Source organism: Nerophis lumbriciformis, linkage group LG16, assembly GCF_033978685.3.
Source record: "Nerophis lumbriciformis linkage group LG16, RoL_Nlum_v2.1, whole genome shotgun sequence".
Classification (NCBI taxonomy): Eukaryota; Metazoa; Chordata; class Actinopteri; order Syngnathiformes; family Syngnathidae; genus Nerophis; species Nerophis lumbriciformis.
The window spans coordinates 43600917-43615081 of NC_084563.2; the positions used below are offsets into that span (position 1 = coordinate 43600917).

Below are 14165 nucleotides of genomic sequence, written 5' to 3' on the forward strand. Positions count from 1 at the left end.
TATACATATATATACATATAAAAGTGTATATATATATATATATATATGTATGTATGTATGTATATGTATGTATATATATATGTATGTGTATATATATATATATGTATATATATGTGTATATATATACATATAAAAGTGTGTATATATATATATATATGTATGTCTGCATATATATATATATATATGTATGTATATATATGTATGTATATATATATATATGTGTATATATTTTTATATATATTTGTATATATATATATGTATGTATATATATATATACATGTATATATATATGTATGTGTGTGTATATATATATATATATATATATGTATATGTATATATATATATATATGTATATATATATATATATGTGTATATGTATATATATATATATATATATATATATATATGTATATATTAATGTCAGCAGCCAATATTAGGAGCCTTTATAACCCCATTCTGAAAGGCTCCTATTATCATACCACATATCGTGATCCATAATCCCAACACACACTGCATTTCTGCTTGTTGTATTCTAAAAAAGATGAAACATTTGGAAAAAAATTTACATTCCTCAAATATATATTTTCTTGGGAAAAGGAGGCAAAAAGTTATATGCCCACAGCGGGGATTGTACTTTATTGTCTTATCGGTGATGATTTCACTGGAGTCAAATAAAATTCTGCAACATTTGAGTCCTTATAAGTAAGAAATTCATATTCAAATGGCCCCATTCCTGGGTTAATCTTTTTGCAATGCGGTCTGCTGAAAATGACGGAAAGCGCCACTCTCCATAGCAAATGACGCTGTGGTCAAAGTTGGAACTGCCACAAAACAATTTTTTTTAAATATTTAACACTTTACTGCTGTCTGCAGGCTAAAGTCGTCATGTGTCAGGTAAACCGTGACGAATTAGGCCATATGAACCCCCTTCCCACTGTATGTCACAAACCAATCAATCAAGGGTTCCACTCACCTCTGGGTCCTGGAGGACCAGGATCACCTGCACACATTAAAACCTATGTTAATATCTGGATGGTTATTAAGCACCATTGCAGTTTGTCCATGATAAGCACAGGTGTACCTCTGTCTCCCTTTGGACCTGGGTATCCCATTTCTCCTTTAGGTCCCGTTGCTCCAACAATGGCTCCGTGTGCTGTCGAAGAAATGTTCACTTGTTAACTGAACAGTTGCACTTAAACGTCATTCAGTTTTAGCAGTATTCTGTTGAAAAGCAGTCTTACTCCTAATGAATTCCACTAAATCTGTGACGTTTGTTTGGGAACCAAACACCCGGCTATATCCAGGGGGCCCCGCAGGCCCAGGAGGTCCTTGTGGCCCTTGACTGGTGCGTTCATAGTTGCTCCGTGCTCCGTAACCAATCAGACCGTGAGCTAAAAAAGGGACAAGCATGGTAACAACAAGGGTCAAACTGAGATTTTCATGTAGTTTGTGGTGGCTTACTTTGGAGGTATTGCACAAGATCGGTGTAATTTCCATGGGAACCATACACTTGGCCATGGCTGGAAGGACCAGGAGGTCCCGGTGGGCCTTGAGGTCCTTGGAAGATGTTACTGGTATAGTCCCTGATGATATCCCGTAGGACGCCGCGGGCTGCAAATGAGACAAACCGTGTGTTAACTCCTTCAAACATCGGAGGAGCGACGATAAAACGGCTAAAAAGTAAATGTACAGTTGTCATCGAACAAACCAATTTCTGAGTACCGTATTTTTTCGGAGTATAAGTCGCACCGGAGTATAAGTCGCACCTGCCGAAAATGCATAATAAAAAAGGAAAAAAACATAAAAGTCGCAAACTATGAAAAAAACTGCGACTTATAGTCCAAAATATACGGTAATAGGAGTTTGCATACACTGAACATGATTTTATTTAGGATCGCCTTTCTGGAAACGCGTCTTCAAGATAAGTACTTTAGGACTATGGCAGGGGTCGGCAACCTTTACCAGTCAAAGAGCCATTTTGACCAGTTTCACAAATTATAGAAAACAATGGGAGCCGCAAAAACTTTTGAAATTTTAAATGAAATAACACTGCATACAAAGTTTTTTTTTTGCTTTGTGCTATGTATAAATCAGGGGTCTCAGACACGCTGTCCACACCCTTATATGGAATTTTTAAACTGGTGAGGCACGCGAGTTATATATGAATAGCGCTTGTCAGCGTCATGCGTGCCGTGATGGTACAGCATCTAGCGCCCACTACAACCAACGTGCCTGATCAGCTACATGTATGGGGCTTCCGCTTGCCCACATGGGTGACAGCAAGGCATACTTAGTCAACAACCACACAGGTTACACTGACGGTGGTGGTATAAATATAAACTTTAACACTCTTACTAATAATGCGCCACACTGTGAACCCACACCAAACAAGAATGACAAACACATTTCGGGAGAACATCTGCACCGTAACACAACATAAACACAACAGGACAAATACCCAGAATCCCATGCAGCCCTAACTCTTCCGGGATACATTATACACCCCCGCTACCAAACCCCGCCCACCTCAACCGTCGCACAGAGAGAGAGAGAGAGAGAGAGAGGGGTGGGGGCGGGGTTTGGTGGTAGCAGGGGTGTATAATGTATCCCGGAAGAGTTAGGGCTGCATGGGATTTGGGGTGTTTGTTCTGTTGTGTTAAGGTGCATATGTTCTCCCGAAATGTGTTTGTCATTCTTGTTTGGTTTAGGTTCAAAGTGTGGCGCATTATTAGTAAGAGTGTTAAAGTTGTTTTATATGGTCACCGTCAGTGTAACCTGTGTGGCTGTTGACCAAGTATGCCTTGCTGTCACGTACGTGTGCAAGCAGAAGATGTATATTGTATAACAATTGTTAGACTGGCACGCTGTTAATACAGATTGTAGAGGGCGCCGAATGTTGTACCATCATAGCACGCCCTTATTATAGCTGTAAGGGCGAAAATCTGTGAATATTAATCCCGGGAGTTTTCTGCGAGAGGCACTGAAATCCGGAAGTCTCACGGGAAAATTGGGGGGTTCAGCAAGTAAGCTGCTGAGCCGCATCAGAGTGATCAAAGAGCCGCATGCGGCTCCGGAGCCGCGGGTTGCCGACCCCTGGACTATGGAGTCCGAGTTTAGCCTTAGTCTTTGTCTTTACTTAATCCTAATTATCCTGCTTCAATTCCCCCTACGATCAACAATGATTGAGTATTTTATACAAGTTTTTCTAGAGTTCGGATCAGGTGTTCTGAAGGCTGCATTAGAGGAACCCTGGCCACAGGTGGTCAGAGTCTTCTTAAATCCATGCAAACAAAAACGTCCTGTCTTGTTCTTGAAGACGCTTTTGTCACAATTGTTTGTCAAATAAACACAGAACAACAACAAGCACAGTTCGCTCTTTGCTGAATTTCATGTATTCACATTCCCATTTGCTAATCAGTAAGTCAGTCGGCGTTAACATTCGATGTAATTACCCAGCTTTACATTTTTGTGCCCAGAAGTTTGTTGTTTCTGAGTCTACAATCGACAATATGGGGAAAATATGCACATCTGCCAGATTACTTCCGATACGTTTACGTACGATACTACAATACGACATTAGAGCCTTGGTTCTTGCCTGATATCGATATTGATCCGATACAAATTCAGCTCAAATCATACATACTTTAATTCAGGGGTCACCAACCTTTTTGAAACCAAGAGCTACTTCTTGGGTACTGATTAATGCGAAGGGCTACCAGTTTGATACACTTAAATAAATTGCCAGAAATAGCCAATTTGCTCAATTTACTTTTAACGCTGTTATTATTAATAATTAATGATATTTATCTTTGTGGAAACACTGATCATCTTAATGATTTCTCACAATAAATATATATAGAAACAGATAAATATCAATAAGGGCACATTTTTCAAATTGAACATTTTCAATTGATCACTTATAAAACTTGAGTCTTGTGAAATCACAATATCCCATTTGAACTAGCTAGCCACTAACATTTTTATAAAAGAGGAGAAAACATGAAAAAAAAAAAGAAAATTAAATTTTGAAACATAGTTTATCTTCAATTTTGACTCTTTAAAATTCAAAATTCAACCGAAAAAAAGAGAAAAACTAGCTAATTCGAATCTTTTTGAAAAAAAAAATGTATGGAACATTATTAGTAATTTTTCCTGATTAAGATTCATTTTAGAATTTTGATGACATGTTTTAAAAAAGGTTAAAATTTGTTAGAATATATAACAAATTGGACCAAGCTATATTTCTAACAAAGACAAATCATTATTTCTTCTAGATTTTCCAGAACAAAATTTTTAAAAGAAATTCAAAAAAATTTTGAAATAAGATTTAAATTTGATTCTACAGATTTTCTAGATTTGCCAGATTAATTTTTTAGAGTTTTAATCATAATAAGTTTGAAGAAATATTTCACAAATATTCTTCGGCGAAAAAACAGAAGCTAAAATGAAGAATTAAATTAAAATGTATTTATTATTCTTTACAATAAAAAAAATTAATTTACTTGAACACTGATTTAAATTGTCAGGAAAGAAGAGGAAGGAATTTAAAAGGTAAAAAGGTATATGTGACAAAGAAGTTGGGAAAGGTGGCAATAAATACTGATAAAGTTGAGGAATGCTCATCAAACACTTATTTGGAAAATCCCACAGGTGTGCAGGCTAATTGGGAACAGGTGGGTGCCATGATTGGGTATAAAAACAGCTTCCCAAAAAATGCTCAGTCTTTCACAAGAAAGGATGGGGCGAGGTACACCCCTTTGTCCACAACTGCGTGAGCAAATAGTCAAACAGTTTAAGAACAACGTTTCTCAAAGTGCAATTGCAAGAAATTTATGGATTTCAACATTTACGGTCCATAATATCATCAAAAGGTTCAGAGAATCTGGAGAAATCACTGCACGTAAGCGGCATGGCCGGAAACCAACATTGAATGACCGTGACCTTCGATCCCTCAGACGGCACTGTATCAAAAACCGACATCAATCTCTAAAGGATATCACCACATGGGCTCAGGAACACTTCGGAAGACCACTGTCACTAAATACAGTGTGTCGCTACATCTGTAAGTGCAAGTTAAAGCTCTACTATGCAAAGCGAAAGCCATTTATCAACAACATCCAGAAACGCCGCCGGCTTCTCTGGGCCCGAGATCATCTAAGATGGACTCATGCAAAGTGGAAAAGTGTTCTGTGGTCTGACGAGTCCACATTTCAAATTGTTTTTGGAAATATTCGACATCGTGTCATCCGGACCAAAGGGAAAGCGAACCATCCAGACTGTTATCGACGCAAAGTTCAAAAGCCAGCATCTGTGATGGGATGGGGGTGCATTAGTGCCCAAGGCATGGGTAACTTACACATCTGTGAAGGCACCATTAATGCTGAAAGGTACATACAGGTTTTGGAACAACATATGCTGCCATCTAAGCGCTGTCTTTTTCATGGACGCCCCTGCTTATTTCAGTAAGACAATGCCAAGCCACATTCAGCACGTGTTACAACAGCGTGGCTTTGTAAAAAAAGAGTGCGGGTACTTTCCTGGCCCCGCCTGCAGTCCAGACCTGTCTCCCATCGAAAATGTGTGGCGCATTATGAAGCATAAAATACGACAGCGGAGACCCCGGACTGTTGAACGACTGAAGCTCTACATAAAACAAGAATGGGAAAGAATTCCACTTTCAAAGCTTCAACAATTAGTTTCCTCAGTTCCCAATCGTTTATTGAGTGTTGTTAAAAAAAAAGGTGATGTAACACAGTGGTGAACATGCCCTTTCCTAACTACTTTGGCACGTGTTGCAGCCATGAAATTCTAAGTTAATTATTATTTGCAAAAAAAATAAAGTTTATGAGTTTGAACATCAAATATCTTGTCTTTGTAGCATATTCAACTGAATATGGGTTGAAAAGGATTTGCAAATCATTGTATTCCATTTATATTTACATCCAACACAATTTCCCAACTCATATGGAAACGGGGTTTGTAAATACTTTGACCTAAAGACAAGAAAGACCAAGCTTGTGGGCTTTTTGGAGGACATTTACATGTTAACTGGCTTTCCAGCTTTGTACAACATACAGAAATTTTAGTTGCAAGCCGATATAACCCGTTTTATTTTGTTACTATCGGACCGATATCAATTTCGGATTAGGAGACCCCTAGTGGTCAGATGGTCAACCTAAGACAGGGGTCGGCAACCCAAAATGTTGAAAGAGCCATATTGGACCAAAAATACAAAAAAGAAATCTGTCTGGAGCCGCAAAAAATTAAAAGCCATATTACATACAGATAGTGTGTCATGAGATATAAATTGAATTAAGAGGACTTAAAAGAAACTAAATGAGCTCAAATATAGCTACAAATGAGGCATAATGATGCAATATGTACATATAGCTAGCCTAAATAGCATGTTAGCATCGATTAGCTTGCAGTCATGCAGTGACTAAATATATCTGATTAGCACTCCACACAAGTCAATAACATCAACAAAACTCACCTTTGTGCATTCACGCACAACGTTAAAAGTTTGGTGGACAAAATGAGACAGAAAAAGAAGTGGCATAAAACACGTCCTAGAAAGTCTGAGAAAGTTATATAAGTAAGCAAACTATGGTGAGTTCAAGGACCGCCAAAATTAGTAGGACAAAACGGCGCTCGCCAAATACTTGAATCAGTGAAGCATTATTGGATAATGGCTTTTTGCCGATATCCAATATTCCGATATTGTCCAACTCTTTAATTACCGATACCGATATCAACCGATATATACAGTCGTGGAATTAACACATTATTATGCCTAATTTGGACAACCAGGTATGGTGAAGATAAGGTACTTTAAAAAAATAAGAAACTAGTAATGAATGAAAATGAGTACAATTAAGTGTTAAAGATTAGTACTATTAGTGGACCAGCAGCACGCACAACCATGTGTGCTTACGGACTGTATCCCTTGCAGACTGTATTGATATATATTGATATATAATGTAGGAACATGAATATTAATAACAGAAAGAAACAACCCTTTTGTGTGAATGGGGAGGAAGTTTTTTTGGGTTGGTGCACTAATTGTAAGTGTATCTTGTGTTTCTTATGTTGATTTAATAATAAAAAAAAAAAAACGATACAGATAATTTAAAAAAAACGATACCGATAATTTCCGATACTACATTTTAGCGCATTTATTGGCCCATATTATCGTACATCTCTAATGTTTAATATAAACAGTGTGCTTTATAACAATTAGGGAGGTTTGTGTCATGTTTGTCCTTCTACAGAAACCATATTAAAACCAAAAATATTTTTTTTCCCCCTCATCTTTTTCCATTTTTCATACATTTTTGAAAAAGCTCCAGAGAGCCACTAGGGCGGCGCTAAAGAGCCGCATGCGGCTCTAGAGCCGCGGGTTGCCGACCCCCGACCTAAGAGAACCATTTTTATCTGTTATTGGAACCCTGGGAGGTTTTGTAGGTGAGTTGCATTCATGTTTAAGTTTGCTACGGATCTAACATTTGTGTTTATGAAGCCTGCAGTTATAGTATTAAAATGGCAACAAAACCAGGATTACTGAGACTATAAAACCGTCTCAAGGAGGTACACTCATTTTATTTCCATGGAGTCCAGCTGGTTCAGTGACCGTCCAGATTCAACAGACGGCGCAAAAGAGCTTGTGTTGTGTTTTGGTGAGTATCTTTCTCTCTTATTACTAAATTATTAGGGACTAACATTAATTTCATGTAGATGGAATGTACTGAGTGGGTATGTAAACAACAGAAATCATTGATTGGTCCGACTCCTCTTACTTCGAATGTATTCCACCAGATCTGTTGCGTTTCCTTGAGAGCCGAACCATCGAGTGGACCCAGGAGGTCCTGGAGGTCCCGGAGGTCCTCTGGTTCCTCCGTGTTGATCCCTCCCATAGTCACGCAGGAGACCCTGGGCTGTGGATGACATGCAGGTAAACATTCAGATTGGACGCTCAATGGTACGTTTGAAAAAGACCCTTCGAAAATCGGATCTCCTGTCCCCTCTAATGATGGCTACTGAATTCGGTACTTTTATTGATACAGATCAAAGTCAGTCGGTACTATAAGCATACTTGCCAACCTTGAGACCTCCGATTTTGGGAGGTGGGGGGTGGGGGGCGTGGTCGGGGCGGGGCGGGGGCGTGGTTGGGGTCGGGGCTAAGAGGGGAGGAGTATATTTACAGCTAGAATTCACCAAATCAAGTATATCATATATATATATATATATATATATGTATATATATATATATATATGTATACATATAAGAAATACTTGACTTTCAGTGAATTCTAGCTATATATATATTTATTTTATTATATATATATATATATATATATATATATATATATATATATATATATATATATATACATATATAAATAAAAGAAATACTTGAATTTCAGTGTTCATTTATTTACACATATACACGCACATAACACTCATCTACTCATTGTTGAGTTACGGGTTGAATTGTCCATCCTTGTTCTATTCTCTGTCACTATTTTTCCAACCATGCTGAACACCCTTTCGCAGGTACCCAGAAAGGTTTCGAGTACCACCAAAAAAACTGAATCTCTGAAGACAGTATAAAAATCTGTGTTAAAGGTGTACAAATACTGTTTGTATAATAAGCATGGTATTTTTTTACAAATGAGGGTTAAGAGTTCAGTACTAAAAAAAAAGAAATGAATGTGGCTTAAGTACAGTTTTTTAATTGAGCTGCTGCATTTTTTGGTTGGGTTGTTTATTTATTTTGAGTAACTTCTATACATTTTTAAAAGGGGAGGAATGTAATAGTGATCTATGTTTGTCTGTTGCCATCTCCTGGTGAATGTTGGCTATAGCGTACTGGGGTTTCTTTTTGGTTGGCCAACGATTTACGTGGTGTTGCGCACCTGACGTCACTCAGGTCCGCATGGAGCTGGAGGGGGCGTGGCTTCCAGCTCCACCTGAATTTCGGGAGATTTTCGGAAGAAAATTTGTCCCGGGAGGTTTTCGGGAGAGGCGCTGAATTTCGGGAGTCTCCCGGAAAATCCGAGAGGGTTGGCAAGTATGTATAAGTCTGTGTTTTTCAACCACTGTGCCGCGGCACACTAGTGTGCCGTGAGATACAGTCTGGTGTGCCGAGGGAGATTATTTAATTTCACCTATTTGTGTTAAAAATATTTTTTGCAAACCAGTAATTATAGTCTGCAAATGATGTGTTGTTGTTGAGTGTCGGTGCTGTCTGGAGCTCGGCAGAGTAACCGTAAAATACTCTTCCATATCAGTAGATGGCAGCAGGTAGCTAATTGCTTTGTAGATGTCGGAAACAGCGGGAGGCAGAGTGCCGGTAAAAAGGTGTCTAATGCTTAAACCAAAAACAAACAAAAGGCGAGTGCCCCTAAGAAAAGGCATTGAAGCTTAGGGAAGGCTATGCAGAACGAAACTAACACTGATCTGGCTACAAAGTAAACAACAACAGAATGCTGGACGACAGCAAAGACTTACTGTGGAGCAAAGACGGCGTCCACAATGTACATCCGAACATGACATGACAATCAACTATGTCCCCACAAACTTAAATATTCTTGATTGCTAAAACAAAGTAGAGGCGGGAAATATCGCTCAAAGGAAGACATGAAACTGCTACAGGAAAATACCAAAAAAAGAGAAAAAGCCACCAAAATAGGAGCGCAAGACAAGAACTAAAACACTACACACAGGAAAACAGCAAACAACTCCAAATAAGTCAGGGTGTGATGTGACAGGTGGTGACAGTACACCTACTTTGAGACAAGAGCTATAGTGATGCATGGTTGGTTATGGTTTAAAGTCATATCCAACAATTGCGACAACGACTTTTTACTGTCAACTGAGTTTTGTTTTTTAATGATGTCTGCTGGTGGTGTGCCTCTGGATTTTTTCAACGCAAAAAATGTGCCTTGGCTCAAAAAAGGTTGAAAAACACTACTATAAGTTACCGATTTACGTCAAATAAAAAAAAAATGCGGTAGTTCGATGCTAATTTAAATTGTATTTGCCAAAGACATGCTACCGATTAGTGTGGATGTATACAGAGGAATTTTGCCTCTCGTTCACAATCATTATAAAAGACATGAAGATGGATGGATTTTTTTTTTTACTCCATTCTAAATATTAAATAAAGTAAAGATGTCCGATAATGGCTTTTTTGCCGATATTCCGATATTGTCCAACTCTTAATTACCGATTCCGATATCAACCGATACCGATATATACAGTCGTGGAATTAACACATTATTATGCCTCATTTTGTTGTGATGTCTTGTAATTGCAACTGCATGCAAACTCTAATATATAGTAAAGTACTTGCAGATGAGACACAAAATAACCGGACAAAGTTAAATAAAAAAAATTAAAATAACATTTATTTACACATTTGAACACAAAAAATTACCAAAAATGTATACTAGTATTAGTATCGATTCACAGGTACCGGGACTTGGTACCGTATCGATTCAAATGTGAAAGGTACACTCCAAGCAAATATACTCAAAGGTTGTCGTGTTCTCACAGTAACGTTGTGACACAAAGAATGCTGTTAGAGAACATTTTGTCAATGAAAAGAACCACACTTTGGTGTGTTCCATAGTTTGTCCTTAACATCTGGACATAATGTTTACCTCTAAAGGCTTAGTGGCAACATTCGTGGACAGCACCTTTTAGCTCTTATTTCCAAAATTGTGTACACTACTGAATTGGGGTCTTATGGCCACTTATGTGGACACTTATACTGCCATCTGGTGGTGTCAGAAGAGTATAACATACAATGGAATTTGGAGGGGAAAAAAGTGTAAAAATAACAATTAGCATGTCACTAAACATGAAGTACACGTGTGTGTACTTATGGACTAAGTATATCATACCAAAAGATGATTCTTAGTTTTTATTCTAATTAGGGTTCAATAAGCCCAAATAGCAAAGAGAAAGAAAAAAAAGCATGTAAACAAACAGCTTGGGCCTTAAGAGGTATAATGTACACACAGAAAAAGCATTTATTATACACAAAAAAGGTAGAATTTGAATTATTTACTACATAACAGACAAAATAAATATGTCTATTATAATATAAATACTGGTCCAAAATAATGGAGTGAAAAAAAAATTAAATACGAGTGGTACCTTTGACATTTAAACCAATTTTAGGTACTTTTATGTGCGTTCATACAATCCACCCAAAATATTAATACAATTAAATGACTGTGCTATTTAGTTGTTTTATTTAGTTTTCTTACATTTCTCAGTCTCATTTGCATTCATTTTAATTTGTCCCAGGTGTGTTGCCCTAGTCTTTGCCATTAAGCTGAATGTGCCAGTCTTGTCTTTTGTTGAGTCCTACAAAGTGGTTATACCGTAAGTATTGTATTTATTAAACACCGGCTCTTTGGTTGTAGTTGTAGTTTTCATTACCAACTTTGGAGGAGTTGAAATTGCCATGTAAAACTGCTAATGCTAATCAGTGGCATGTATATTATAAGAGGCTTACTTTTTGAGTGCTTTCTTTCAGGCATCAGTCTGCTACAAATACACCTGTTTTCCCACCAAACAGCCGGTGCCAAGTCAGCAATCCAACAACGTCAGATGCAACGAAGGTACTGAATTACGGTACCGCTTAATTTTACGTGAATACCCGATAAGTCCCGACACAATTCTGTAGACGTCACTAAATGACATTGTGTGTTGAACATACTTAAAGCTGATTCTGATTGTGATACATGATTATATGACATAGTTTAACGGGGGCCAGCCGGTGTGGCTACGTTGGTAAACCTCACTCCCGAACAACTTCCAGAGTAGTGCTAGCTGCTGGGCTGCCAGATCAAACATTGTATATTCCACATAGTTCAAGCTTGATGAAAATGATTAAACTAAATGAAAAATAAACTTGTATATTTGCAGAGTGAAGGGAAGCTTTTTCAGACTCACATTTGATGTAGTCAACCACATTCACAGCGTTGTCTTGAGTAGTAAACCACTGACTGGAGCCCGGCGTTCCCGGGGGGCCAGGGGGTCCCGGGGGACCTTGGCCGACGCCACCAGAGTCCCTCGCGACATCTCGGAGCAGACCGTTGGCTAGATTTAGATCACAGTATAGCGTTAGTGACAACATGCTCAAAACCACTGATGTGGTTCTTGTTGGCTTACATTTGATGTAGTCGGTTACGCTCAGAGCCATTCTAGAATAGTCTCCAGAATCCATGTTCCAGGTCCTGCCACCAGGTAAACCTGCATCTCCCTTGTCTCCTGGGGGTCCGGGAGGTCCTGGCGGACCAGGAATACCGAACATATTTCCTCTTGTCCCGTCACCTGAAGACAACGGAATAATACATTATTACACATAGGGACGGACGGGTGATATGGCCTAAAAATCGATACTGCGATATATAGGTAGTTATCACAATACTGTGTATCATTTGGTATACAAATGATAATAGAACCAGTACAAAGGCTCATAATTAAACTGCTGACCTAACAAATGTTTTTCTCAAAACTATTTTGAATTTACTTGATAATTTCCTGTCAATACCGGGTTACTTGTTTTATCTACACATCTGTTAAAAATAAATAACATATGCTTAGTCTTTTGTTGTTTGGATACTTTGTTATAGTTTCTATTAGTTTCGGATGATACTACACATTTTGGTATTGATCCAATACCAAGTAGATACCCAGCAGGCACAAGTCATTGATACAACGTTGATTCTACATACAAGGCCTTAAAAACTGACTTTGAAACAACGTTGCAAAATAGTTGTGTTTCTAAATTGAGACAACGTTGACGTCCAACGTTGGATTCTTGTTGTTTGGGAAATGACCAAAATTCAATGGTCAAATCAACGTCAGAACATGACATTAAATAAACGTCGTCAAAAAGCATGTTGTTTCAACGTTGTATTTGTGTTGTAGAATATTGGTTCGGAGATTGACCAAAATTCAATGGTCAAATCAACGTCACAACCCGACCTTGATTAAATGTCCTCAAAAAGCATGTTGTTTCAACGTTGTATTTGTGTTGTAGAATATTGGTTGGGAAATGACCAAAATTCAATGGTCAAATTAACGTCACAACCCGACGTTGATTAAACGTCGTCAAAAAGCATTTTGTTAACATTGTATTTGTGTTGTAGAATGTTGGTTCGGACCAAAATTCAATGGTCAAATCAACGTCACAACCCGACATTGAATAAACGTTGTCAAAAAGTTTGTTGTTTCAACGTTGTATTTGTGTTGTAGAATATTGGTTGGGAAATTACCAAAATTCAATGGTCAAATTAACGTCACAACCCGACATTGAATAAATGTCATCAAAAGATATGTTGTTTCAACGTTGTATTTGTGTTGTAGAATATTGGTTCGGAGATGAACCAAAATTCAATGGTCGAATCAACGTCAGAACCCAACATTGATTAAACTGTCACGACGTGGTTTTCCCAGGATGCAAACGGACGATTCCGGACAAGGCGTGCAGGTAGGAACATATTTATTTCTCAAAACTCAAAGGATACAAAAAAAAACGGAAAACGAGGCGAAAGCACAACGCGCTGATTGCACTTGGAGCCAAAAGCTAACACTTAGCCTCGACTATGGACATAGAGAACTTATGAAACTGTGGCATGAAATAAACACGATTTACGTAGTCCAGGCATGAGGCAAACAATGACGCCAGGACGACTGACTGGCAAAGGCAGGCTTAAATAATGTCTCCAGATTGGAAACAGGTGCGTGTCCCGAGCACCAGAGGCAGGTGAAAATCATAATTCGCCATGGTAACTAAAACAAACAAGGGTGCACAAAAACAGGAACTACTGGAGTCTAAAACTAACAGGACATAACAAAAACATGATCCGAATCACGGATCATGACATAAACGTCGTCAAAAAGCATGTTGTTTCAACGTTGTATTTGTGTTGTAGAATATTGGTTGGGAAATGACTAAAATTCAAAAGTCAAATCAACGTCACAACCCGACATTGATTAAACGTCGTCAAAAAGTATGTTGTTTCAACGTTATGTTTGAGTTTGCTCAACGTCAGGACCCGATTTAACACGTTTTCAACGTTGTTTTAATGTATCGTGCCTGCTGGGTACAGGGGACGCATTGGTCATACCAGATACTGATACTT

At 38.1% G+C, this 14165-nt stretch overlaps 1 protein-coding gene across 2 annotated transcripts in view; it reads right to left on the bottom strand.

The window, feature by feature from the left end:
• The window catches only part of LOC133617280 (uncharacterized), a 105654-nt gene that overhangs the window by 1848 nt on the left and 89641 nt on the right, over nt 1-14165 (bottom strand). For both annotated transcript variants that reach the window (XM_061977197.2, XM_061977198.2), the window contains exons 42-48: nt 12187-12348; nt 11968-12114; nt 7797-7934; nt 1462-1611; nt 1242-1391; nt 1082-1153; nt 974-1000 (exon numbers count right to left, since the gene is read on the bottom strand). In XM_061977197.2, the coding sequence (XP_061833181.2) occupies nt 974-1000; nt 1082-1153; nt 1242-1391; nt 1462-1611; nt 7797-7934; nt 11968-12114; nt 12187-12348 (846 nt within the window). The remainder of the gene's footprint in view (nt 1-973; nt 1001-1081; nt 1154-1241; nt 1392-1461; nt 1612-7796; nt 7935-11967; nt 12115-12186; nt 12349-14165) is intronic.